The 26,796-nt window shown below is 39.4% G+C and overlaps 2 protein-coding genes and 1 long non-coding RNA gene across 4 annotated transcripts in view; 2 read left to right on the top strand and 1 right to left on the bottom strand.

The window, feature by feature from the left end:
- Positions 1–1,260: 1,260 nt before the first annotated feature.
- Positions 1,261–26,796, top strand: part of YWHAE (tyrosine 3-monooxygenase/tryptophan 5-monooxygenase activation protein epsilon) — a 44,686-nt gene continuing 19,150 nt past the window's right edge. For both annotated transcript variants that reach the window (XM_037133692.2, XM_053662742.1), the window contains exon 1: positions 1,261–1,441. In XM_037133692.2, the coding sequence (XP_036989587.1) occupies positions 1,378–1,441 (64 nt within the window). In that variant the 5' untranslated portion in view covers positions 1,261–1,377. The remainder of the gene's footprint in view (positions 1,442–26,796) is intronic.
- LOC128626994 (uncharacterized) lies at positions 1,452–7,349 on the top strand. The gene is made up of 2 exons (XR_008391098.1): positions 1,452–1,597; positions 2,896–7,349. It is a non-coding gene; the product is annotated as an uncharacterized LOC128626994 (long non-coding RNA).
- Positions 26,722–26,796, bottom strand: part of DOC2B (double C2 domain beta) — a 61,203-nt gene continuing 61,128 nt past the window's right edge. Inside the window, exon 11 of the transcript XR_008391097.1 lies at positions 26,722–26,756. The gene's annotated coding sequence lies outside the window, so the exon portion shown is untranslated. The remainder of the gene's footprint in view (positions 26,757–26,796) is intronic.

Genomic DNA, 26,796 nt, shown 5'->3' with positions numbered 1-26,796 from the left:
CATTCTCCCTTTTTTTCCAGTTCCATGCTGGTTTTCTCTACGCGGGTGATCTCTGAGAATCTTAGAACCAACATGCGCTAAAAGGAACTGTTCTCTCTGCATTTCATCAGCAAACTTTCCTGACATCTCCCCTCATTTTTTTTTTGTTGTTGTTAATGGTACTGACATTCATTATCCTAGTCACTCAGGAGGGAATATGGAAAATCAACTTTAATTTTTTGGCCCTCACAAGATCCCATCAGCTACAACTCTTGTGGCCTCTCTCTGTACTCCTATTTCCCCTTTCCTTCCTGTTTTCACTGCTACCATTACCTCTTGCCTGTATTATTGTAATAGCCTCATAATTTATCTTCTTTAATCACTATTATACCTTACTTTTTAATCTTTCTAAAGTATATGTTGTTGGGTAAACGATGATGGTATCATCCTCCGTGAAAAAAAATCATTAAAAAATAGCTTTCTTGTGCCCACTGAATAAGGTGTAAGCTTCTCAGCTTGCCATCCAAGGCTCCTAATAATTTATTTCTAAGCTTTTAATTCTACATTGATTGCAGATCTTACTACACAGCTTATGTCCTAATTATCTGAGCTTCAGTCTTGCAACCGATGTCCTATCGAGTTCAAGGTGCTGGGAAGCCAGTGGGACGCAAAACAAACCAGGTCCTCCTTCCTGTCTCTTCAATCTCAATGTGATGTGGGTCCCAGTCTTCTGCACCTTGCACTGCGGACCAGGCTTCTTGGACAACTACCCTGTTCCTATCCATAGTGGGCCTAAACCCAAGAAGGCTAAAGCACAAGAGAAGAAAACGATTGGCCAGGGTGAGGCCGTGGTGTGAAAACTGGAGTTCCTTTTCCCCTACCAATTAGAGCACGGCCCAACTCTTTACCCCGGGGTTAAAAAAAAGTCTGGGAAAGGCCCGGGACTAGGTACGGCTGAGAAAACAAGGGCAAGGAGTTGGTTTCAGGGAGGAAGGTCTGGCATTAAAAAACCGTTACAGCCTTTCGCTTTCACTGGTTTCCTCTCTTCAGGAGCGATCCAGACTGGCCACGCCTCAGGCCTTTTTCGTTCTCCCGGGGTCGCTCTTCCTTCCCGCAGTCGCAGTTCCCGCCTAGGATCTCCCGCACCAGCAGGACTCCCTGGAGGAGGGGCGTGTAGCTAGTTCCAGCCTCATCCGTCCGACCTCCCGGACCGCCCCCCGCGCCAGTTGCCAGGGAGCGGTTGCCATAGAGCTAAGCAGTTGTCCGCGTGCGCAGGCGGAAGTCCCGGATTGAGACGCCGCCATTTTTGCTGCTCGGACGCGGAGCGAGAGGCTGAGAGAGTCGGAGACGCTATCCGCTTCCATCCGTCGCGCAGACCCTGCCGGAGCCGCTGCCGCTATGGATGATCGGGAGGATCTGGTGTACCAGGCGAAGCTGGCCGAGCAGGCTGAGCGATACGACGGTGAGTTGGGGGGTCAACTGGGGGCTGGAATTCTCGGACCCTCTGCCGCCGCCCATAGAGACTGGGAGCAGGAGACAAAATGGCGGCATAGTCTCCAAGCCTGGCTCGGGGACGTGGATTCGGGAAGCAGGAAATGGCCTGTGGTCTCCGGGAGCGGTGGGAGGCCTCGGGCTTAGGAATTTGACCCCTTAAGTGTCCTCAGCTGCAGACACTTGCCTGCCCAGAGGCACAGGCGATAGGGTGGAGGAGTTGGTTGTAAAATGGCGGCTGGGGGGAGGGCGAGTCCCCCGGCGAGGGAGGGGGGAGGAGATGGCGGGTCCTGTCTCCGAGCGAGCAGTCTTTCGGGGAGCTTCTGGCCGGTCTTGGGATGTGAACAATTGAGTGGGGTGATGGGGAAAGAAACATTCGTCACTTGGGGGAGAGTGGCGACCAGGACCTGTAATGCGGGCGCCTTTCAGGGAAACATGGCGGTTGGGGGCGGTGGCTTTTCCCCGGAGGCCCAATGTGGGGCGGCGGCTGTGGAGTCTCACAAAGGAGAAGCGTAGCGAGCGGAGGTCTTTGGGCGAGCACTGAGGGCAGTCTTGAATGAGGCGGCGGAAGGGGAGAGGGTTGGAATCACTGCAGTTCATCCTTGGCTGTGATGCTGCGATCGTGTTATCTTTCCCCTAGGCCGGCACACCTTGGAGTGAGGGTTTACGGTCAGCCTCGCCTTCTTCTGGGGAGGCCTAGGAAAACCTTCCTCACACCCCCTTTCCTTAGACTTATCCCGGGGAGTTCGAAGTTCCTGTAATTATTTTGTGTTTCCGTAAGCTGTGAGTTCTGGTGGATAAAACATTGAGCAGAAAATAAGGAGACCATGATTCGTAGTCCTTTCCCAGTGCCTGTGTTAGCACTTCGTGAAAATAATGACTTGGCTCTTTCCACGCACCATTGTGACAATTGGAGAAAGACCTGTTGAAAAATAAAGTTATTTCGAATAATGTTTAGTAACTACATTTTGGTTGATTGCCCGGGCTTGGAATGCGTGTTCATACCTCATTTGGCATCTTAATTTATCCCAAGCACTCAACTGAGGCTTGGGTTTTGGGATTTTGAATAAGGGGGTTCCCATTCTCTCCATTTGGAATAAATTTTATGTACAGATTTGAACAATTTTTCTTGGTTCAGTGCTCCGTTGGCCGTAAAGATTTCTTTCGTCATTTTTTACAACTTTATCGAATTGTCCATTGTTTCTGTGTAGTGACTTCAGGCTGCTGCTTTTCAAAAATTGCCCCTCCCCCCATTTCGGACCGAGGTACTTGAATTACCTCCACATCCGTTAAAATGTAGTATTATAAACACAAAAAAATCATGTATGTGGTTTCTCTGGTTTTATTGCTGTTGAGACATGGTTGGAATCAAGTGCCATTGAGCTGTAGTAGTTTTTCTTAACTACTAAACCACCTATTTTTCAGTGTTCTGTAGGACCATTGCTTTCCTTGAATGCTTGTCGCGTGAATAGCCTCAGGACTAGTACCATGCATTAGGATTCAGGAATTTGAAAATGAGAAAAGGATTTAAACTCGAACTTGGGGAAGATACTGCACTAAATTTTGTTTTGTAAGTCCTTAAATTGCTATTTGTATTGAATAAGGTTCCTGTTGAGAGGGGGAGGGGAGTAAGATGGGCAGTACAGCTCAAGGTCAGATTTGTCTTTATTTCATGTTTAAAAGTCAAACACAAGTAGGTGTCCTCTTAATGCAATTTTTTTTCTTTTCCCCCTCCCGTTCCAAACAGGTTCTCCTCTTAGTCTGCAAATGTCCTTGGGAGGAAACTTGAAATTATATTTGAGTGCTTTCTGTTCTGTAGGGATTTTAGGCTCTTAATAACTAAAAAGAACAGGAGGAAGGTTTTTAAAAAAATTTGTTTTGAGAACTGATTTGGAAACCTATGATTGTAGTTTCCAAATAAGTGACATTTTAGTGATAATCATATTTTGGGGTTGAGTGATGAGGATTTTTTACCAAATGTATTACTGGTTATTCAACATAGCACTCTGTAGATAGAGCCACATCATTCTATGTGCTTGGGTTTCTCCTTTAGAATCAAAAGGGGGAAGGAAGTATGTTCTTCCAGGTAGAGAGGAACTCCTGTGACTGTTGGGCACAAGATAGAGAGGGATTCATGGGAAGGGAAAAAGAGGAAGACAGTTATCAGGAAGCAGACTCTACCTGTGTCCACTCCTTTATTGGGTACAATAATTCAGTGTTTGTGGTGACAAAAAATGAACCCATAGTTTTAGTCACACATTCATCAAGTGTGTTGAAAGAAGGTGAGAGTGTATTTGAATGATTTTGGGTACTTGGATATAAATACTGATTTTTCTCATTGTTCCTGCAGTACTTTAATCTTCTATTTTGCATGCTGTGTTGAATCTAATATATAAACTTCGTGGCATCAGTTAACTCTACCCTGGGGAATTGGAATTAATTTGTATGATTTATTTAAAGGTACTGGAGCCCTGCCTGGGTTGCTCATATGCCAGAAGGCTGCTGGTTTGAACCTTGCTCTCCTCAGGATGCATACCGGAGGCAACCAGTGCATGTTTCTCTGTAGCATGTGTTTCTCTTTCTCCCTCCCCCTTCCTCTCTCTAAAGTCAGTAAATATATGTCGTCGGGTGAGGATTTTTTTTTTAAGTGCTGGAGGAAGAGCTAAGATATGTTCAGCACAAGAACAATTTTGAGTTACAGATAGGAGATACTGAGATTTGAGGCTATGACTCTTTACCTTGAAGATTAAATCTAGCGTTGCATCACTTAAAGTCGGTAGTCTGAGGGGTAGTTTTTATAGCATTCCTAGCCGTATTAAGGAAGTCTGTGACCTTACAGCATTCCTGAACTAAGTCTTACTCTCCCATCTATGTGATTCACGATAGTACAGAAAAGTGGAGATTACGGGGGACAGTGAGTATTTTAACTTTTTTTTTTTTTGAGGGTAGAGGGATCAGCATACACTGTGTTTGGGTTTGTAGGGTAGTTGCTGCTTTTGTCATTTTACCTTCTTGCTGTAATGCTTGGCTCCATATAAGTTTCGATGGTCACTTTTGATTTCACTCTGTACGAAGGCATCAATATGAGGAATACATCTGTCCTGAGTTACTATTAGAGCTATCCTTTAACAGTACCACCGCCTCATCTCTAATTTACTGTTTTAGTGAGGGGTTTTGAATTAACTTGTTTATATATGTCTTGTGAATTAAGTTTAATAATGAGTTAAAAAACAGGTTATCAGTTCTTGAGTGTAGGGCAGTAATTTTATTGCTATTTTATTGTTGAAATTAATTGCTATTTCAGTTAATGGAGTTAACTTTATTGAGTGTATTTTTTCTCCTTTCTAAGTAAAAGCAGAATTGGCTAATAGAGTTTTTAAAATCTCTCCTGATAGCCTTCAGTTTTCATATTATAAGCAGATGCTTTTTTGTGTATACTGTAGATTTTTTGTATAGTATTGTGCAAACTTCAATCTATTGTGTTGGCTTATAGCACTGGAATATAATGTAGTCATGAATCATTGCAATTTGAGTCAAATTCTTACTACCGTGGACATTCTTAGACACGCATTTTCAACTTTATATGAAAAGATCTCAATTTAAATTCTGGTAGGGAAGGAATACTTATAACAAGTATTAAACTGAGCAAAATATAGACTCAGTAAGTACAAGGAAACACATTGAAAGTCTATATAAACAGGCTTTTTTAATTGTTTCATAGCTTGGTCAAAGGAATGTGTTTTAAAAATTTCTGTAACCTGGTACAGCAAGTGAAATTTCTGCCCAGTGTATTAGTGTATCTAATTTTACAGATGAGGTTTAAATTTGTAAGAAGTGTATCTGAAAGCTTTAATATATATTTTAAATTACTTTTGTTGTTCAATTACAGTTGTCTCCATTTTTCTCCATTAATGCTCCCCTGCCCTAACCACCCCCTAGAAAGCGTGCATATATTTATTTTCTAAGATTTTACTTAATTTTTTTAGAAAGAAGGAGAGAAATATCAGTGTGTGGTTGCCTCTCACATTCTCCCATCTGGGGACCTGGCCTGCAACCCAGGAATGTGCCCTGACTGGGGATCGAACCAGCGACTCTGGTTTGCAGGCTGGTGCTCAATTCAGTGAGCCACACCAGTCAGGAATATATATATGTAGGTATATATGTGTGTGTGTGTTTATATATGTTTATATTTTAAAAGAGGAGCCCTGGCTGGTGTAGCTCAGTGGATTGAGCGCAGGCCTGGGAACCAGAGGATCGAGGTTCAATTCCCAGTCAGGGCACATGCCTGGGTTGTAGGCCAGTTCCCGGCAGGGGACACACTAGAGGCAACCATACACTGATGTTTCTCTCCCTCTCTCCTTCCCCTCTAAAGATAGATAGATAGATAGATAGATAGATAGATAGATAGATAGATAGATAGATATTTAAAAAATAATAAAAGAGGGCCATAAGGCTCATATTGCCAGACTTTTACCTTATATTTAAGAAAAGTGTTTAAATAGTAATGATAGTCATAGGATAAAATAAAAAAATTTAACTACATAATGCCATATATATAGAGAACTTCATTCTTCATAGACCACATTCACAAAATTTTTTACTTTTTTCATATAACATTGATGTGTAGGTAATGTTACTGCCATTTCATGCTTCAGGAAAGTGAATTTGAGAATATTTATCACATGACTAATTGACTAGTAAATGGCAGAGCTAGAAATTGTCTTCTGACTTTTAGACCAGATAAGTATTTTCTCCTGAGCCACTCACAAAAGACCTATGTGTAATTAAGATGGTGCCCTGGGGGTGGTAGTAGAACTGCATATTTTTTTAGCAGTTAACTTCAAATACTATGTCTTTGTGTTTATGACTGACTAGTATCTATTGAAATAGTAGGTAAAGTAGCTTCATACTTTTCTAAAAAAACACTTCCAGGCACAGTGAAATTAGGGTGAGGATTTTAGGTAATTTCAGAATGTTTGCTTGCATACAGTTTCCTTGGTTTATCACAGTGTTTGTATTGGGATATGGCTAAGGCCATGCATTTCTGTAAAGTACTTTTGAAAACATTTCCCCCTTCACCTTTGTCTTAATGGATTTAGCCCTTAAGTTACTGATGTAAACAGAAAACTTAGAAGGGAGAGAAAGGTTGGTGAATGATTCACAAATGTTCTAAGCAATAGCCTAATAGTTGTCAAACAGATTCCATTAAGGGTTAGTGAGGAATAGCAACATAAAATAGTTTACTGGTTTTAAAAAAATTTTTTATGTAGCCCTAACTGGTGTGGTTCAGTGGGTTGGGCATTGCCCTGGAAAACCTAAAGGTCACGCCCTGACCAGGGATCAAACCCACAACCTTGGCATATCTGGACAGTGCTCTAACCGACTTAGATACACAATCAGGACTGTTGACTGTTTTTGAAATGGTCAGTTAACAGTTTGATACAGTTAAATATTGATATCCAAGTTGACACATTGGTTTGTCAACATAACTCAGGTTTGAACTCATTAACTATTCATGCCAGTCACATTCCTAAAACAATTTCAGCTCATTTAAATTTACTAAATTGTATTGTAAAAGTGTGTCTTTTTCAGTAAAGTAACACATTTTTCATTTTCACCAATAATTTTATTGATTTGGATATTTTGAATATGTTGGCTGTTTCCTGTGTGGTAGTATGTGCTTGATTGACCTCAGTTATGTCTCGATTTCATTGTTGTCAACTTCAACTGGTCTACCCACTGTGGAGTATCGTCCAGTGAGAAATCTCCAGCACCAAACTTCGCAAACCACTCTTGACACGTTCCATTAGTTACAGCAGCACCTTTTTCACATACTGTGTGTCTTTTTTTGCGTTTCAGTTGCATTTTTACCTTTTTTGTTTTTTTGTTTTTTTAAAATATTTTTATTTATTTATCTTTAGAGGGGAAGGGAAGGAGAGAGGGAGAGAAACATCAATGTATGGTTGCCTTTCGTGCGTCCCCTGCTGGGAACTGGCCTGCAGGGAACTGGTCTGCAACCCAGGCATGTGCCCTGACTGGGCTTTTTTGAAATAATAAAGCATAATATGCCGAAAATGTTGTGTACTTTCTTTGATCTTCAAAATTAAAATGGCTACATAACAATTCACCAATTTTGATAAGTTTCTTTAAAAAGCATGCTGGTCTGACAGTTGTCACAATACAATCTAATAGTTTTTTCGAATGAACATGTTAAAGACAACTAAGTGCTATTAATTCCATCTTATGGAAAAAACCAAATGAACTTTTTGGCCAACCCAATAACAACAAGAGCCATAAATAATAAAAGTCATAATTTACCATCCAAATCTGGATACCTTGAAATGAAGGGGTACCAACATATAATAAGTGCTGTATGTATAAACTGGGATTGTTCTGAGCTGTGAACTTGCCTCTGTAGTCAATTTATTTTAAGGCCATTTGTTACTACTAGTTGTTTCGTTTAGAGATTAATAATAAAAGTTTCTTAAGCTTTGTCCATGCCTCTGCCACAGAGATATCTTACATCTAAGTCTTCAGATCGGTTTTCTTGCTTAAATGAAGTCAACGTTTGCCAGAACTTAGGAGCAGTTAGAGGTTAAGTTTCCTCCTCTTAGTCCTCCAAATGGGAACTGGAAAAGCCAAGGGTATGGTAGTTTGCTGAAAATAGAACTTGCTGGCATATGAAGTAGTCACTGAGTGATACTGTCAGAGCCAAGTATGTTGGTTTTATGTATGTCTACCTTGAACAGATCTGTGTTTAAAAATACTTGACTTAGCCCTGGCAGGGTGGCTCAATTGGTAAAGGTATTTTGTCCAGATAAACCGAGGTTGTGGGTTTGATCCCTTCAGGGCACATACAACAGACAATGAATGCATTAATAGGTGGAACAACAAATAGATGTTTCTATCTATTTCTCAAATCAACAAATTAAAAGAAAAAAGTTAGGTCTTAGTGTCTATCTTAAGGTCAGAACTTCTCCAGAAGCATTTTTACACCTTAATCCACACTCTGTTATGACTATTCTTTTTAGACCATCAAATCCGTGTAGTTTAGAAACAAATGACCATGGTCCTGGTTTATCTTTTTTTTTTTTTTTAATTTATTTATTTATCTTTAGAGGGGAAGGGAAGGAGGGAGGGAGAGAAACATCAATGTATGGTTGCTCTTTGCTCATCCCCTGCAGGGAACCGGCCTGCAACCCAAGCATGTGCCCTGACTGGGAATCGAACCGTGATTGTCTAGTTCGCAGGCCCGAGCTCAATCCACTGAGCTACACCAGCCAGGGCCGGTTTATCTTTTTTGAAATTTAATTTGACTTTATTATCCTTCTTCTAATGATATCACAATAGCTGGACAGATCTGTCATTGGTATAGGCTTGATTTGTGATGAGGTCAGGATTTTCTCTAGCTGAATATGAAAAGTGTTTAAACTTTTCATTCATATCTAACATAATTTTTAAAAGATTTTATTTCTTTATTTTTAGAGGAGAAGGGAAGGAGAGAGGGAGAGGTAATTAATGTACGGTTGCCTCTTGTGCGTCCCCCGCTGGGAACTGGCCTGCAACCCAGGCACATTCCCTGACTGGGAATCGAACCACGATCCTTTGGTTTGCAGAACCACACTCAATCTGCTGAGCTACACCAGCCAGGGCATGTATAACATTCAAAAGAGACACATTACACTATGAATAAGAGTAACTGACTCACATTTTGTAAGATGCAAAGGCTTTGAAATCAGCTGAAGTTCTTGTTTGTAGAATGGGAATCAGTGATGCCGGCTAATTTATAGGGTCGTCATGAAATTGGGAGGTTTTGTAAGCTGCAAAGAATAATATTTGACTGGTTGTAGCATTATTGTGAGAATGATGTCTTTGCTATTGATTTATTGTGCTCAGATTAGAAGATAACCTACCTTTTTTGAGTTTTCCTTAGCAGGTATATTCATGAGTTTAGTCTATATGTTTATGTAAATATGGATAATTTTCAAAATAAAATTCTTAATCTTACACTAGAAATTTGCATATCCAGAAAGTGAAGGTTGTTTAAAATTATTTCTGAGCAGTATAATCTATACTTTGGCTATGTTGAGCTGATATGTAGTTCTTTTTTTTTTTTTAAGATTTTATTTATTTATCTTTAGAGGGGAAGGGAAGGAGAGAGGGAGAGAAACATCAATGTATGGTTGCCTTTTGTGCATCCCCTGCTGGGAACTGGCCTGCAGGGAACCTGCCTGCAACCCTGGCATGTGCCCTGACTGGGAATCAAACCGCGATTGTCTGGTTCGCAGGCCCGCGCTCAATCCACAGCTACACCAGCCAGGGCTGATATGTAGTTCTTTTGATACTAATTCCAAGAGACAGTAACACCTGTTGTCTATGGATTTGGGGTGAAAGGTAGGTTCCATAGTATGAAATGCTCAAGTAAATCAGTGCTAAAATATTTGCATGTTAGCAGTCCCAGATTGCTAAGAAAATAGTGACAGTACACCCGTACAGATGCCCCCACCTCCAACTGAAAGAAGAAAATAGTGATAGTACACCCATACAGATGTCCCCCCCCCACACACACACACTGAAAGAAGTATTTCTGTAAAACCTTTCATAAGCTGAAATGGTTTAAAGCAGGATGTCAAACTCATTTTCACCCGGAGGGCCTCATCAGCTTTGTGGTTGCCTTGAGAGGGCTGAAAGTAATTTTAGGACTGTATAACAGTTAAGCAAGAGCTCAGCACTGCTGCCAGGTAGAAGCAAGGTGCCAGGCTGGATAAAACAAGAGGGAGGGCCAGATTTGGCCCACGGGCCTTGTATTTGCCACCTGTGGCTTAAAGTGAAGAAGAAATTACCTTAGGACACATTTTGCTAAGGGATCTACAAAATAAGTGGATAACATTTGTAGACATGGTTCAAATGGTTCAAAGCATATGGTGGTTGGATGCTGAGTGTAGGTTACAGTAAGGAGCTTGTCTGCCACTCTCCCTGCTCTAGGTGTGTATTGCCTCACTGATGGCAAGTGCTGAGTGTTCTTTTTGCTTTTCACCTTTTTTCTAAAAGTGAAAATGCTCTTCGATTTCTTTCATTTAATGAAGATTGACACTAATAATGTAAGTCTTTCTTACATTATGAGATTTAAAAAAAGATTTTTATTTATCTTTAGAGAAAGGAGAAGGGAGAAATGGGAGAAACATCGACATATGAGAGATACATTGATCTGTTGTCTCTTGCATGCCTCCAGCTGGGGACGCGGCCCACCACAGAGACAAGTGCCCTTGACTGGGAATTGAACCAGCAACCTTTCAATTCCCAGGCCAGTGCTCAATCCACTGAGCCACACCAGCGAGGGCATAATGTAAGTCTTCCTTAAAGTGAAGTGATGTTGCCTTGGCTGGGTGATTCAGTTGGAATGTGATCCTTTTCACTAAAAGGTTGTGTGGATTGGATCCCTGGTCTGGGCACATACCTAGGTTGTAGTAGGTTCAGTGCTTAGTTGGGGTGCATACTGGGTGATTGTCTTCCCTTCCTTTCTTCTCTCCCTAAAATGAATAAATAAGCCCTGGCTGGTGTAGCTCAGTGGATTGAGCACAGGCCTGTGAACCAAAAGATGGAAGTTCAATTCCCCGTCAGGGCACATGCCTGGGTTTGCAGGCCAATTCCCAGCAGGGGATGTACCAGAAGCAACCGTACATTGATATTTCTCTCCTTCCCTCCTTCTCCCCTTCCCTCCTTCTCCCCTTCCCTCCTTCTCCCCTTCCCTCCTTCTCCCCTTCCCTTCCTTCTTCCCTTCCCTTCCCTTCCCTTCCCTTCCCTTCCCTTCCCTTCCCTTGATAAATAAATAAAATAAAATATTAAAAAATAAATAAAATGAATAAACATGTCCTTGGGTGAGGATTAAAAAATAAAAGGGGAAGTGTTAACATGAACTTTCAGAAAATTGGCAATACCTGTATAGTAACTGATTTTGTGGAATGTGATTCTAAAGATTTAGCATAAGCCCTGGACAGTGAGTTCTGATTAATAGATACCAATTAATCTATGGTGGTTAGTCTTAAGGATTTTCTAGGACCTTGAAATGGTTGTTGTAAGCACTTTTGTGTTGTAGAATGTTAAGTGTCCTATTTAAGAATTTGTGATTTTATTTGATCAAAATAAGTTGTAAATTAATGAGTAAAAATTAATAATTGGATTACCATGGAAATTTCAAAACCTTGTCTACTTTGACTAGAAAATATCACAACAGCTGTGATTTTGTTTTTATAGATGTTTTTAAAAAGTATTAATACAAAATATTTTTCTGTGTGGAGTGAGCATTTTTCTCTACAACTTTTAAATGTACTACTATAAAAGTGCTAAAGTATCAATTGGGGTTTCTTAGCTGTTCAAAGACTTAGAGAAATAAATAAAATAACATAGAATGTGTAGTATAATTCTTCTCCTGAACTGTATAAGGGTTTTTTCTGTTTCTTTTTTGTTGTTATTGTATTCCAAAGCAGAATTTTTAGATATTTTGTTTTCTAATTCAAAAACTATGAGAAGAGATTTAGACTTGGAGCTCTTTTTCTTTTTTTCCCTCTCATACACATCAGTGTCTTAGGTCACTTAACCACCCTCACCCCCCACCTCTTACTTACTACCTTATTTCCTCTATACTACAGCTAACCACATTTGGCTGCCTGACAGTATCTTAAATTCTAAGGAGATATCTTAGTTTTGATGAAGGGGAATTTCCCTCCTGTTCCCCCAGTTTGAGACTCGTGGGGATGATACCTTTCTGCACTCAGAACTGTAGGACCTGCTGCATCTTTCTTCTTACAACTTTCTTGACCTTCACCTTTCCTCATTTCAGAATGCGATGTAAGTCTTGCTTCAGTCTTTTTTGTCTTTACCTTTTATCCTTGTTTATTACACTGCATTAATGGTTTCCCAGTTTAATTTTCTCCATTTCTAAAAGCTAAAAATTTTGGAACACTAGCAGTATTCTGTTTAGCAGTCTTTTTCTTCTGCGTGATTTTGAAGGGTGATTAGGAGAAGGTTTGGTTTGTTCTTTTTCTGTGTGTGGGGTGGAGCAAATGTTTTTATTCCTCTTGGGTATTGTACATGAGATTGTATATGCTGGGTCATATGGTAACTCTTTAAACTTTTGAGGAGCAATTTTTCTAAAGCAGTTTACATTTTTACAGTGTATAAGGACTTGGTCCATTCAGATTGCCCTAACAAAGTATCACAGGCAGGGTAGCTTATAAACAGCAGAAATTTATTTCTCACAGTTCAGGAAGCCGGAAGTTCAAGATCATGGTGCCAGCAGATTTGGTGTGGTGGTTGGTTAGGGCCCACTTCCTGGATAATAGATGGTGCCTTTCTGTTGTGTTCCCCTCATGGTAGAAGGCACCTGGTTTATTCTTACTTTAGAGGTTAAGTCTGGGTAGACCAGGTAGACTTACTTCACTAAGCAAGATGTGATTTAAAGTACTAAAATACACTTCTTTTATTTGTTCTCCATTATTCAGGTTTTTAAGTTTAAAAATCTGAAACCGATTTTTAAAATTTACTGACACTTTTAAAGCACAGAGGAATTTAGGAGGAAAAGCATTACTAAAAATAGCTGTGGTTAAATTGCATTAAAATATGGTTTGAGCAGCTTGGATATTTTCCATCTCAAGTATTCAGTACTGCGAATCTTCTGTGTTTTCAATATAAATGTGTTTTATATATACGTTATATATACTTATGGAAAATTTGAGGAGTCAAAGGTGGGAAGTAAACTGTACCTGGAAAATTTGAGGAGTCAAAGGTGGGAAGTAAACTGTACCTGGTATTTTCTGTGCAGATTTTTTTCTTAAGATTTATTTATTTATCTTTAGAGGGGAAGGGAAGGAGAGAGGGAGAGAAATATCAATGTATGGTTGCCTCTCATGTGTGCCCTGCTGGGAACTGGCCTGCAACCCAGGCATGTACCCTGACTGGGAATCGAACTGCAATGCTATGGTTCGCAGGCCCGTACTCAATCCACTGAGCTACACCAGCCAGGTGTGCAGAAGTTTTTTGCCTTATATACTATTTTTTTGTTTTATATACATCTTTATCTGATTTTTCTTAGCTTTGTATTATGGACCTTTTTCTGATATCATGGGTTATTTGTAAATATTTTTACTGGCCATATAACATTAATTAAACTCTAAAGGAGTTGTTGGCTAGAATATTCCTAATAATGCTGCAATGAAACTTACATCCAAAATACAGATAGCCCTGGCTAATGTAGCTCAGTTGATTGAGTATGGGCTGTGGGGCAAGGGGTCGCTGGTTTGATTCCCAGTCAGGGCACATGCCTGGGTTTGCAGGCCAGGTTCCCGTTGTGGGGGGGAGCACATGAGAGGCAACCACACATTTTCTCCTTCCCATCTCCTCTAAAAATAAATTTTATATATATATATATATATATATATATATATATATATATATATACCAAAATATATTTTTCTGTAATTTGGGTTGCTTAAGAGAGATTCTGAGAAGGAATATTTCTGGTCAAAGTAAGTGAACCTAAAGGTTTGGCTTGTGTGCTCCCATTGTTCTCTTTTATAGTACCACCAACTTAATGAATGCATAGTACATAACTTTTAGCTGCAAAGACTCAGGTGTTTAAAAATTTTAAACTGCACTTAAAATGTGTACACTTTTCCCCACTCCTGTTTTATCTTCATTGCAAAAGTGAAATTTAAGTGTGAAAACAAAGTTACAGTCATATCAAGTAAATACTGACAAGTACCCTGCAAATATTTGCCAACAATTTGAATATACTTTCAGAACTTCAGTGCCAATGCATTTATAAACAAAAACATACTTATTATCATCATCATCATCATCCTGCACCCAAGGGCATGTTTTTCATTGCTTTTAGAAAGAGAGAGACATGGATGCTAGAAAGAAGCATTGATTGGTTGTCTTCCATACGAGGCCCCCCCAACCTAGGTACATTCCCGAAGCAGAAATGTAACCTGCATCCTTTTGGTTAGGGGATGATGTTCTAACAAACTGAGCCACTTTAGCTAGGGGTTATACCTCATATTATTGATTCCAACATGCTATAGGTATAACATGCATAATTATTTTACATAACATTAATAAAGATAATTGCTACCAGTTGCACCATGACAAACCATTGGCTTAAAAAAAATTGAATTTTAGAGATGCTTAATGTGAATAAGTTTCCTGATGTGAAGACTATATACTGTTTTCTTTCATAGAAGTAATACATGTATTGTTGAGCAACATGTCTTTTTCTCTCAGTGAAATATTATGAACATTTAAAAAACTTTAAAAAACAAAATTGGACCATTTTAGCCAGACTAATATGAAAACTTTAAAAATGTGTGGTTTTGCTCTGGCTGGTATGGGTCAGTGGATTGAGTGCTGGTCTGCGAACCAAAGGGTTGCCAGTTTGATTCTTTGTCTAGAGAGAGGGGGGAAGGGAGGGAGAAAGAAAGGAAGTGAAACATCAATGTGTGGTTGCCTCTCATTTTCCTCCTACCTGGGGACCTGGCCTGCAACCCAGGCATGCGCCCTGACTGGGAATTGAACTATAGTGCCTTTGGTTCGTGCTCAGTCCACTGAGCCATGAGCAAAAACACACATTGTTTCTGTAGCTTTTCCTTGTATCTCTGTATTTTTATTTTATTTTGATGATTTTATATGTTTTGGAATTCCCTTCATCTCCTTCAGAAGCATTCCTAAGGATTTCTCTTACAAGTCCATTCTTGGACTTTTTCATCAACAGGTATATATTTAGGATGTCTTGGGAATGAGTTTCCCTTTCTGAATGATAATTTATGATAATAACTATTATAGAAGACTTAATCAAGGAGAACTGGCTTAAAATAAGAATTATCCTTAGCAAATTCTGTGATACAGGAATTTGAAAGGAGAACTGAGGGCATTATGGGCTGTAGCTGTCAGAGAAAACTGTCCTACATCCTTTTGAATTTCTGTGTGTGTGTGCTTTTAATCTTGAAAGAAAAGCAAGCAAAGAAATGCTTTTAACACATTATTGACTTCCTATTATGTGCCAGAGAATTTACTATGCAATCTCATTTTAACTTTCATAACTGAGAGGTATCTCCCAAGTTGTGAGGAAACATACTCATGGAGGTTAAGTGACACATATCAAATAGCATGTAATTAAACACATAAGCTGGAATGAAAATCTAATCTGAATATTTTTGGCTTACAAAGCTGGTGTTTTTTTCTACCTATGTTTCACAAAGTGTGTGTGTCTTTTTTTGGTCTAAGACGAGTACATATGTCAGGTAGATATGACAAGAATAGCAAAAGTGTTACTAGAATAGAAAATCTCCTTTAGAGAGGCTTCCCAGACCTCTTTTTTTTTTTTTTTAATTTTATTTATTTATCTTTAGAGGGGAAGGGAAGGAGAGAAACATCAATGTATGGTTGCCTTTTGTGTGTCCCCTGCTGGGAACTGGCCTGCAGGGAACCAGCCTGCAACCCAGGCATGTGCCCTGACTGGGAATCGAACCGCAATTGTCTGGTTCGCAGGCCCGAGCTCAATCCACTGAGCTACACCAGCCAGGGCTCCAGACCTCTTATTTCAGCATCCTGTTTCTTTCATAGTACTCAACACAAAATGTACTTAGAAGTCAGTTTATTAATCTTGTTCACTTTAAGCCATTAAAAATTTTGCTTAAAAAATCCCAGGAGTGGCTTCCAATCTTGCCAAACTGTTTACTTCAAATTACTCCCTTATAACTTCATTTGTAATGTAACTCTTAAGATGTATTTCATAACATTTTGCTGGTTTTACCTAAACATACCTAGTGATTACTGCTATAACATTTTATTTCCATAGGAAAATATAAGTGATGCATTTCTCTTAAAGCTATAAACCTCAGGTTTTTATTGCATCCCTAGGTCTTAGTTACTGTTGGAATTAAAGCAAATAATTTAATAGTTGAATAGGAATTTTGAGTAATGTGGAAATCTTGTTTTAGCATCCTGTAGAGCTCTTAAAAAAGAGATTTGGAAGCATATCTGCAAAAGTGCAGATAGCCTTTTGAAGTGATGATGGTATCATAAATTTTGAGCAGATTTAAAATAGCTGAATTGTATATGATAAAACTAAAATTGTCATATTTGTCAGGTATTTAATGTTTAACCATCAAGACGAGTCAGTTTAGCTGAGAATGTTTTGTAATCAGCTTAATCTGATGGATTCATTGGAGTGTAGCTCTGTCAGAAATCATATTCCATAGGGATCTTAACAGAATTTCTTTTTTTGCTGAGTAGGGAGGGAGGCAGTGCCTCCAGGAAGCTTTGACTTAGAGGAAATAGTTGTTTCCCCTAAGGCAGGAACATAAGAGTAGTGGGAATGAGCATTGCCAGGAAAGGATGCTGTGGCCACAGAGGAGTAGAAAAATAACGGTTTCAAAGATTTGGAAGTGGCTGCTCAAGCGTGATTAGTTATGACTGGCATGGAGGAGTGGGGCAGGGATTGGGCTTTGGGTTAGATTCTCCCCAGAGACATTTAAGATCACCTGGAATAATGGCAGTTAAGACTGCCCACGCTTAACTGGATATCTTTATGGTTAACTGATAATACTTGCCCTTAAAATTGTTCAAGTCAAAATTTTTTTCCATGCTTTATGGTACAAAAGTGATGCCTCCAGTAGTGTGATAAAGTACTTTTCTTCAAAAGAAATTTAGCCCTGGCTGATACAGCTCAGTAGATTAAGCATGGGCCTGTGAACCAAAGGATCCCAGTTCGATTCCCAGTCAGGGCACATGCCTGGGTTGCAGGCCAGTTCCCAGCATGGGAGGCAACCATACATTAATGTTTCTCTCTTTCTTTCCTTCCCTTCCCCTCTAAAGATAAATAAAATCTAAGAAAAAAATTTAATTGCTATTTATATAATCCTAAATGTTAACAACAGAGTCTTTACTACCAAGATACTTTGAACTTTTAGAAATCTGAATGTTGATCGTCACTGAGTTGTCTGTGAATTGACAATGTTTAGTGATTTGCTTAGCTGGTAATTTCACTCATTCCTTGGAGGTTAAGTCCACCAGATCCTTTGAAAGCAACAAAACATCTGGACATTGACATACAGAACTTTCTCAGAAATGCCCTTGCCCTGGCTGGTGTGGCTAAGTGGATTGAGCGTGGGCTGTGAACCAAAAGGTTACCCGTTGGACTCCCAGTCAGGGCACATGCCTTGGTTGCAGGCCAGGTCCCCAGTGGGACCATGTGAGAGGCATTGGGACCATGTGAGAGGCATTGATGTTTCTCTCCCTCTCTTGCTCCTTTCCTCCTCATCTCTTTAAAAATAAATAAAATCTTAAAAAGAATTTAAAAAAATGCCCTTAATGGTTTCATGAGATCAGGAGTATCTATGTGAAGACTGGTTCTCTTGTGTAAATCCAGTCAAACATTTTTTTGACTATTCTTAAGTCAAGATCTGTATGATATAAATTCTTCTTAGATTTAGTACCTTGGAAATTTTTTTTAATACTGTGTAGGACATGCTTACTGATTTTTATTGAAGGGGAGGAAGGAGGGGAGAGAAACATCGATTCGTTGTCTCTCTTACTAGGCACCCTAACTGGGGACACACCCTGATGGGAACAAACCCTCAACCCGGCTTGTGCCTAACCAGGAAATTGAACCTTTTGATTTCACAGGAGGACACTCCAACCAACTGAGCCACACTGGATAGGGCTTTAAAATTTTTATTCATTGATTAGAGAGAGAGCGAAAGACATCAGTTTGTTGTTTCACCTAGTTATTGTGTTCATTGGGTTGATTCTTTTTTTTTTTTTTAAAGATTTTATTTATTTATCTTTAGAGAGGAAGGAAAGGAGAGAGGTAGAGAAATATGAATGTGTGGTTGCCTCTCATGCATCCTCTGCTGGGGACTGGCCTGCAACCCAGGCATGTGCCCTGACTGGGAATGGAACCGCAATCTTTTGGTTCGCAGGCCTGCGCTCAATCCACTGAGCTACACCAGCCAGGGCTGGTTGATTCTTTTATGTGCCTTGACCTGGGATGGAACTTGAAACCTTAGGTTTATGGGGGTGACACTTTAACCAACTGAGCTACCCAGCCAGGGCAGTATCTTGGAATTCCCGTGCCCCCCCCCCAAAAAAAAACAAAACAACTTTCATACTTTTTAATCAAATACAATAAAAGTAATTTAACTTGGGACATTTTAAGTTGTTGCTTTGATGCCATTAACCATAGACAAAATTTGTGGTATGCATTATTTGACCATAGTTTCTGTGTGTATCTCTACTCTTTTAAATGTCTGATATTACTTGACAGTTTTTTTTTTAAGTGTGGTTTCATATTGTGTGTGTGTGTGTTTAATATGTTGAGACACTATAGTGTTCCTGCCATTTTTTTCCCCAACTTCTGCTTAGGCTTCAGGATTGTGTTTTGGGCTAGTGAAGCGTGAGCAGAAAGGGATTGGCAAAAGAAAGTTTATAGTGTGAGCACACAAAAGTTTATTCTTATTCTTTTGCTATTTATTTAATTATTGTATTGTGTTATTGGTCTAATTATTTTGTATCCTTATAATTTATCTTACAGGTAATGATGGCTGGTAATTTAATGAACAAGTAAACCTATTTTTGCCCACCCTTGTGGGTATAACTGTAGAGGTGGTGAAAAACCCATTCCTGATTCTTACGTTTTTTTTCCCTTTAACAATTTTTTAAAAAATTTGTTTGCTTTTTCTTTTTTAAGAAAATGATTTTTAGAGAGAAAGATAAACATTTATGTATTATTGGTTGGTTTTTATATGTGTCCTCACTGGGTATTAAACCCACAACCTTGTCATATTGGGATGATGCTTTACAAACTGAGCTATCCAGCTGAGGGTTTTTTCCCCTTACTTTTTTGACAAGGGAAGCTTCAAATATCAAAAGGTACTACATGTTGGAAGATCCTCACTTAGACATTTGAGTGAGAAACCTTTGTGTCAACCCTCTGAGATTTGGGTGGTTATATGATTTCCAAGCCCACTTTCTCTATCCTTTGGGCATAGTTATCAGTCACAGTTCATGACTGTTATCCCCCCCCCCCCGATTTTATTTATTTATTTTTAGAGAGGGGAAGAGAGGGAGAGAAATATCAATGTGTGGTTGCTTCTCACGCACCCACCCCACTGGGAACCTGACACGAAACCCAGGCATGTGCCCTGACTGGGAATCAAATCAGTTGACCCTTAGGTTATCAGGGCTGCATGCAGACCACTGAGCCATGCTAGCCAGGGCCACATGGTAATTCTTTAAAGTTTTTATTTTAATTGATAGGTTTTAGAGACAAACAGTGATTTGTTGTTCCACTTCTTTATGCATTCATTGGGTGATTCTTGTATTTTCCCTGACTGGGGATTTTAAACCTTTTAAAGGTTTAAAAAATATTTATTGTCTCTTTTGTGCTTTCAGTTTTGAGATGTTAAGTAGATTATATCCAGGCTTCTCTGCTTTTCATAATCTTAAGGGAGGTAGAGTTGTTTGAAAAATTACAAGCTTCTCTAAAGATGAATAAAATAATTTTCTGGCTGGTATGTTAAATATGTGCATGCCATATGAAGGACATTTTGCTTTCATGGCATGCTTTAGAGTATGAATGAATCATAACACTTTATCCTTCAGTGCATACTTAATTTTCTGTCAGAGATCGTTTTCAGTTGTTAATGTCTAAACTACATCTCTTGAAAACTAAGTATTCAGATTTTAAGGGAGACATTTGTCATTTTTTAAGTTCTCTGTCCATCCTGAGCTCTTTTATCTCAGGTCTGCTTGTTCTCCCTTTGGTCTTCGATATAGCTGTTACTCTCCCAGTACTGTTGCTGGCACACAAGTCTGGGTTTCAGTTTTTTATTGGGACCCCTCCCCCATCCTTCCCCCAAATGCATACATCAGGATTTCCTTTGCTGCTGTACTTCTCTTTTTCCCTTTTAGCCCAGAAGACACACACATTTTTACTACATAGGGTGCAAGAGCCATTCATCTTATTTTTATTTTTAGGATAGAAGCAGCAGCCATCTCCAGACTAGGTGGGGCTGCTTCGGCTCTCTAAAAATGTTATTGGAAAGAAGTGAGCCAAGGCAGGCCTAATGTCAGCTCCATGGGAAGTCAGAGAAAAGGGGGCCTTGGAGACAGGTTCAGGAGGTTAGCCCAGGATGAGCTACCTCTGCCCATTGCTCCCCTCGTTACAAGTCTTGTGGCGACCCACAGAGTTTAGGAGAATGAAAATTCACCCCAAAAGAAGATACAAGTGGAGGGCATGCCAAGAGTCGTTCATCTTTGTACAGAGATCCTAGCTCTCAGTATTAACAGTTTCCCTGATAATGATAAAATGGCAAAGTTCCCGAAATCTAAACTATTGACACTCCCCTCCTAAGTTTATCTTGCCTTTCTCATCGAAGGATGAAATACTGTTTTCCTCAGCACCTGGGAAAATGGCTTCAATATGTTCTCTTACCCATGTTGTTCTCTTTTAGTGCAGATTGGCGCTCTGTGGTGGTGAATCTTTTCTCTTTATTGTATTTATCCTTCTTTTTAGTTATTTTGTGAAATGTTTATAAGGTAATAATCGTCAAATGATAACAAAACTCCACGTGAGGGAAAGATGGTGATAGGTCTTATTTTGCCACTTTTAATTTAACAGATCTTCCTCTTTCGAAGCAGTATTCTCCTTTAATACTACTACATTTATCTCAGGGAGTAAAGACTTCTGTATACGACAGTCCAGATGTATGCATACAAAATATATTCTGATAGATTCTAAACTACCAAACATCCATGCTTGATAACTAATAATTTGTCTAGAGATATTTTTTAAGTGTCTATAAATTTAAAAAAATTATTACTGGTGACATTGTAGATATTTTTACTGAAGTGACTTTTATAATTACAAGGTGAATTTTATAGAGTTTTACAATTTACAGAGTACCCTTGTTTTTTCCCCCTGATTTTTTCCCATGATAGTGTTGTGTTATCTCTAAGACAATTTTGCATTCTTTCCATTGACCTGGTTATTTGGGAAACTTGCTTTCATGCAAGCCATAAATAAATGTATTGTCTTAAGTTTCTTCTCATGTTGGGTCTTTGGAGGAGTTTTCAACCATCTGCAGTCAACTGAAGATTCCATTGTCATTACGTCTGTCATCTAGATTATTTTTCATTGAGAAGGGGGACTTCAGAGCTACATAGTTCATCATAGCTTTGTAAAAATTATGTTACAATACACATAATTTACCATCTTAACCATCTGTAAGTGTACAGTTTAATGGTATTAAATGCATTCCCCTTTTGTGTACAGCCATCACCACTATCTTATCTCCATAACTTTTCATCTTGTAAATTTGAATCTGTACTCATAAAACAACTGTCCATTCCCTTCTCCCCTCAGCCCCTGGCAACTACCATTATACTGTTCTGTCTTTATGATTTTAGTTAATCTAAGTGCTTCATATAAAGTGAAATTGTACAGTATTTTCTTTGTGACTATCTTCTTTTACTTAGCATAATGTCCTCAAGGGTACTTCATGTCGTAGCATATTGCAGAATTTTCTTTTTTTTAAGGCTGAGTAATATTCACATTTATGTGAATACACATGTGAGTAATTACTCATGTGTTTGTGTCTTCCTTACACATTTATTCATCAGAGGACACTTGGATCGTTTCTACCTTTTAGCTATTATAAATAATGCTGCTATGAACATGAGTGTACAAAGGAAACTTAACAAGTGTTGGCGAGAATATAGGGAAATTGGAATCCTCCTAGATTGTTGGTGGTAATGTAAAAATGGTGCAGCCCCTGTTAAAAAGTTTGGCAGTTCCTCAAAAAGTCCCCTCCCTCCCTTCCTATGTATTGCTGGGTCATATGGTAATACTGTTTTTTTACACAGCAGTTGTCCCATTTTGCATGCCCATTAACAGGGCACAGGGTCCATTTTCTCCCCATCCTCACCAACATGTTTTCTATTTTATGGTAGCCATCTTAATGGGTGTGAGGTGCTAGACCCATTGTAGTGTTTTAAATGGAAAAAAGAAGGAGCTTGTTTTTTTCTTAACTATTTTGCTGTGGGAGCTCTTGATTGGGAATCAGGTCTGGTTATTATATGAAGTGGCACTTTTCTACCCTTTGTATAGATTGCTCTGATGGGCTTACCCTGTCCCCATTCTTTTTTATACCAAGCAGACACTTTTTATACATATAAGACAATGTATAACCCTACACTTTTCTGCTTGCCATTTATTGATAATATGTAGCAGATTATTTAGACTACAGTATACTAGATTGTTAGAATATCCACAAATGCCTTGACTCTTGTACTGTATTATGAGCTTGTGTTACGTTTTCCTTTAAGTCATTTCATTTACATGATTTGAGATCAGATTATATAATACTAGGCACTTCATATTTTAAGTCAGGATGCCATAGTATGTTAGTTGGGGATGTTAATGTTAGTTGGGGATGTTAATGTATAGGCATTTTGTTAAAGTGTGATGACGTAGGACACCTATACTAAATTCCCTTTATATATTTAATGAACAAAGCTCACTCAGACCTTCAAGATGATTCTTTGGGTCTCAAGAGTCCTTTAGGGCAGATATAACAATTTTCTACCAGATAAAACTGGCTGCAGCAAGAAGGCCTATTGAAACTGCTGGGAAAGGACTATAGAATCTCTGGTTCTATCTAGAGGTGATGGCTTCAATAGGTTTTGTTTACCTAGGACATCTTCAGTCAAGCCCACCAGAATATATTTCAGTCTATTTAACGGTTTGTTTTACCCTTGTCACTCTTTCTTTTCTTCTTTTTTTTTTAAAGATTTTATTTATTAATTTTAAGAGGGGAGGGAAGGAGTGGGAGAGACTCACTGCTCTGTTGCTGCTTGCACATCCCCAGCTGGGGACCTGGCCTGTGCCCTGACCCTCAATTGAACCAGCAGTTTTTTTTTGGTTCGCAGGCTTGTGCTCAATCCACTGAGCCACACCAGACAGGGTACCTTCTTCATTCTTTCATCAGATGTGTGCCATTTGTGGCATTAAATATTGTGCTGTTCTGGAAATATGAGGACACAGTTCATGCCCTTTTAAGAAGGTAATATTTGATGGGAACACATTCACAGAATAAGGTTTTTGAGTTTGATCTGGAGCTGTGAATTCTTCCCTAGACAAAGAGGAAAAGGTCGTTGATCAACTGATTGATACCTTACACAAAGCCAACATTTCTACAGAACCTCAAGTGACTGAAACTTTTTAGGGCAGTGTGTGATGCTAAGGCCCTTTTCTTACCATGGGGTGATTACCTTCAGTGTTTTTGGACTTAATTAGTTTCTGCCCTGGCTGGTATGGCTCAGCAAATTGAGTGTTGGCCTGAGAACCAAAGGGTTGCTGGTTTGATTCCCAGTCAGGGTACATGCCTGGATTGTCAGTCCAGTCTTCAGTAGGGAGTGCGTGAGAGGCAACCACACATTGATGTTTCTCTCCCTTTCTCTTTCCTTTCCCCTCCCTCTCTAAAAATAAATTTTAAAAATCTGGGGGAAAGATTTTGTTTCTATGAGCACTTGGGAAAATTAGTTAAATGCGGGTAAAACCTCTGGCACTTAACTTTAATTGTGTGGGTTTGAGTTATGGTTAGTGTGACTTCAGGCAAGTTACATTTAGTTTCAGTTTTATGTGTTGTAACAACTGCCAAACTTTTTTTTTCTTATTTTAGGAGAAATTACAGTTATAACCCAGTATGCTTTGGTGCAAGGCACTGCAAGGAACATTAATTCTGTTTTTTAAATTTATTTATTTTTAGAGAGAGGGTAAGGGAGGGAGAAAGAGAGACATCAGTGTATGTTGCCTCTCACACGCCCCCAACTGGGGACCTGGGCCACAACCCAGGCATGTGCCTTGACTGGGAATCAAACCAGAGACCCTTTGGTTTGCAGGGCTGCATGCAACCCTCTGAGCCACACCAGCCAGAGGGGCATGATAATTTTTTTTTTAAGTTCTTATTGTGATTTATAGATTTTAGAGAAACATTCGTTTGTTGTTTTATTTATGCATTCATTGGTTGATTCTTGTATTTTCCCTGACTGGGGATTGAACCTGCAACTTGGGCGTATCGGGAGGACACTCCAACCAACTGAGCTACCCAGCTAGGGCTGAGACACATTAATTTTGTCAGCTACTACGGAGCCCAGACTTCATGTACCTAACTTCCTCTTTATCCACAAGTAGTGATTTGACTGTGAGTCGCAGTTCACTTGTTCGTATGTCATGAACATACCTGCTGTAAACAGGTTTGACAGTCTTATCCATCTCAGAAATTCTTTGATCAGTTTGTGAAATATAGTTGCTGCTATGGTGATTTCATGAAATACTAGTCGAGTTGTGAAAATTTATGTGAATACAATTGGTGTTAATCCTTTGCTAATGGAGGTTTTGAGAAAGTGGTCAGTTTAGACTTTTGCATGAATCAACTTTTTGGGGTATGCTACAGTTCAGATCATGTTTATGTTGCTGGTGTAAAAGGATAAGGGTGACACCAATGTCATGATAGCTTCATGGTAGTCATTGGTACAAATTACTGATGGTAGGACTTTTAGGAGTAAAAGGAAGGCTTTTTCCTCTCCTGACTCATGCTACTATTTCTTAATTTACTATCTTCAGGAATGGAGAAATTCCTGAAGATGAGGGGTTGGACATTGGGGGTTTAAAAGTAAGTAATTCCTACAACTCCAGTAATGAGAAGGCAAATAATTCAATTTAAGAATTGGCAAAGCCTGTGAATATTATCCAAAGAATACACACATATGGCCAATAAAAATGTGAAAAGATGCTTACCATCATTAGTCATCAAGGAAATGCAAATCAGGATCATGAGCTACCACTTCACACCCACTTGAATTACTTAAAAAAAGAAATTTAAGAATGAGAATATGGTAAGAATATGGGGAAATTGGAATCCTCCTAGATTGCTGGTGGTAATGTAAAAATGATGCAGTCCCTATTAAAAACAGTTTGGCAGTTCCTCAAAAAGTTACCATATGACCCTGCAGTTCCAGTTCTAGGTGTATTTGTTTAGGAAACTCAAAAGCATATTTATATCAATGTTCATAGCAGCATTATTTATAATAGGCACAAATATTGGAGATTCATTAATATGTCCATTAAATGATGAATGGACAAGTAAAATATGGTATATCCGTGTAGTATGTGTTGACAGGTGCTGCACTATGGATGAAACCTCAGATGTGCTAGGTAAAAGAAGCCAGTCACAAGAGACAACATAGTATGTGCTCCATTTTATGTGAAATGAATAGAATAGGTAATTACATACAGACAGAAAATAATTTGGAGGTGTCCTATGGCTAAGGGAATTGAGGGTACCTAGGGAGTGACTCTTACTGGACACCAGCCCCCCCCCCCCTTCAATAAACACCTTTATTACATGTGCTAAGGTAGGAGGGAGAGGGATTTATTTTTATTTGCTTGACTTTCTGGGCCTTGATTTTTCTCAGAATTGCAGTGTGTTGCTTTCTAGCTCATAACCATATGTTCAGCCACATTGGCCTGGTCTTGAAGCAGTGCATACAAGAAGTTTGCCCTGCTGATTTTGGCATTCTTTTCCCTTTCATATTTTTCTGGAAAGGTTATTATTTTTTTTTAAGATTTTATTTAGTTTTAGAGAGAGGGGAAGGGAGGGAGAAAGAAAGGGAGAGAAACATCAATGTGTGGTTGCCTCTTCCATGCCCACAACTGGGGGCCTGGCCTGCAACCCAGGCATGTGTCCTGACTGGGAATTGAACCAGTGACCCTTTGGTTCACAGGCTGGTGCTCAGTCCACTGAGCCACGCCAGCCAGGGCTGAAAAAAATGTTTTGTTTTGTTTAAAATCTCTTTGTTCTTCAGGAGTCAGCTTGGTCCCCTTCGTGTGGCTCAGCAGCAGTGCATAGTGGGTCTCAGAGTTGTCAGTGAGCATGACGCAATTCTTGACTAGGGTCTTGTCTTGGTGAGCACCAGTTTGTTGTGGATGCACCAGTAATCCTTGTTTTATGCATACAACACTTGGAACACCAGAAATTAGCCACACCTAGCCACTCAAGGCACCGTACTTACTGCCTCCTTGCTTGGGGTGGGGGCAGTGTTAGTGTTCGCAACATCAGGGTGCCCCAGCTCATACTTCCACTTCTTGAGGTAGGGCTTTCTCTTGCCCCAGGTCTTCTCCCTGTTGTCCTGAGAGATGCTGGTGGCTTGGTGCTTGCTGGAAAGAGCTGGAGGTTTTCATTATTAAGTGATGAAAACGTTCTAAAT

This window comes from Artibeus jamaicensis, unplaced genomic scaffold (genome assembly GCF_021234435.1).
Source record: "Artibeus jamaicensis isolate MK-2021 breed Jamaican fruit bat unplaced genomic scaffold, CSHL_Jam_final contig_2790, whole genome shotgun sequence".
NCBI classification, from domain to species: domain Eukaryota; kingdom Metazoa; phylum Chordata; class Mammalia; order Chiroptera; family Phyllostomidae; genus Artibeus; species Artibeus jamaicensis.
Note: the sequence above shows the minus strand (reverse complement) of the source record. Positions and strands in the feature narration are given on the sequence as shown.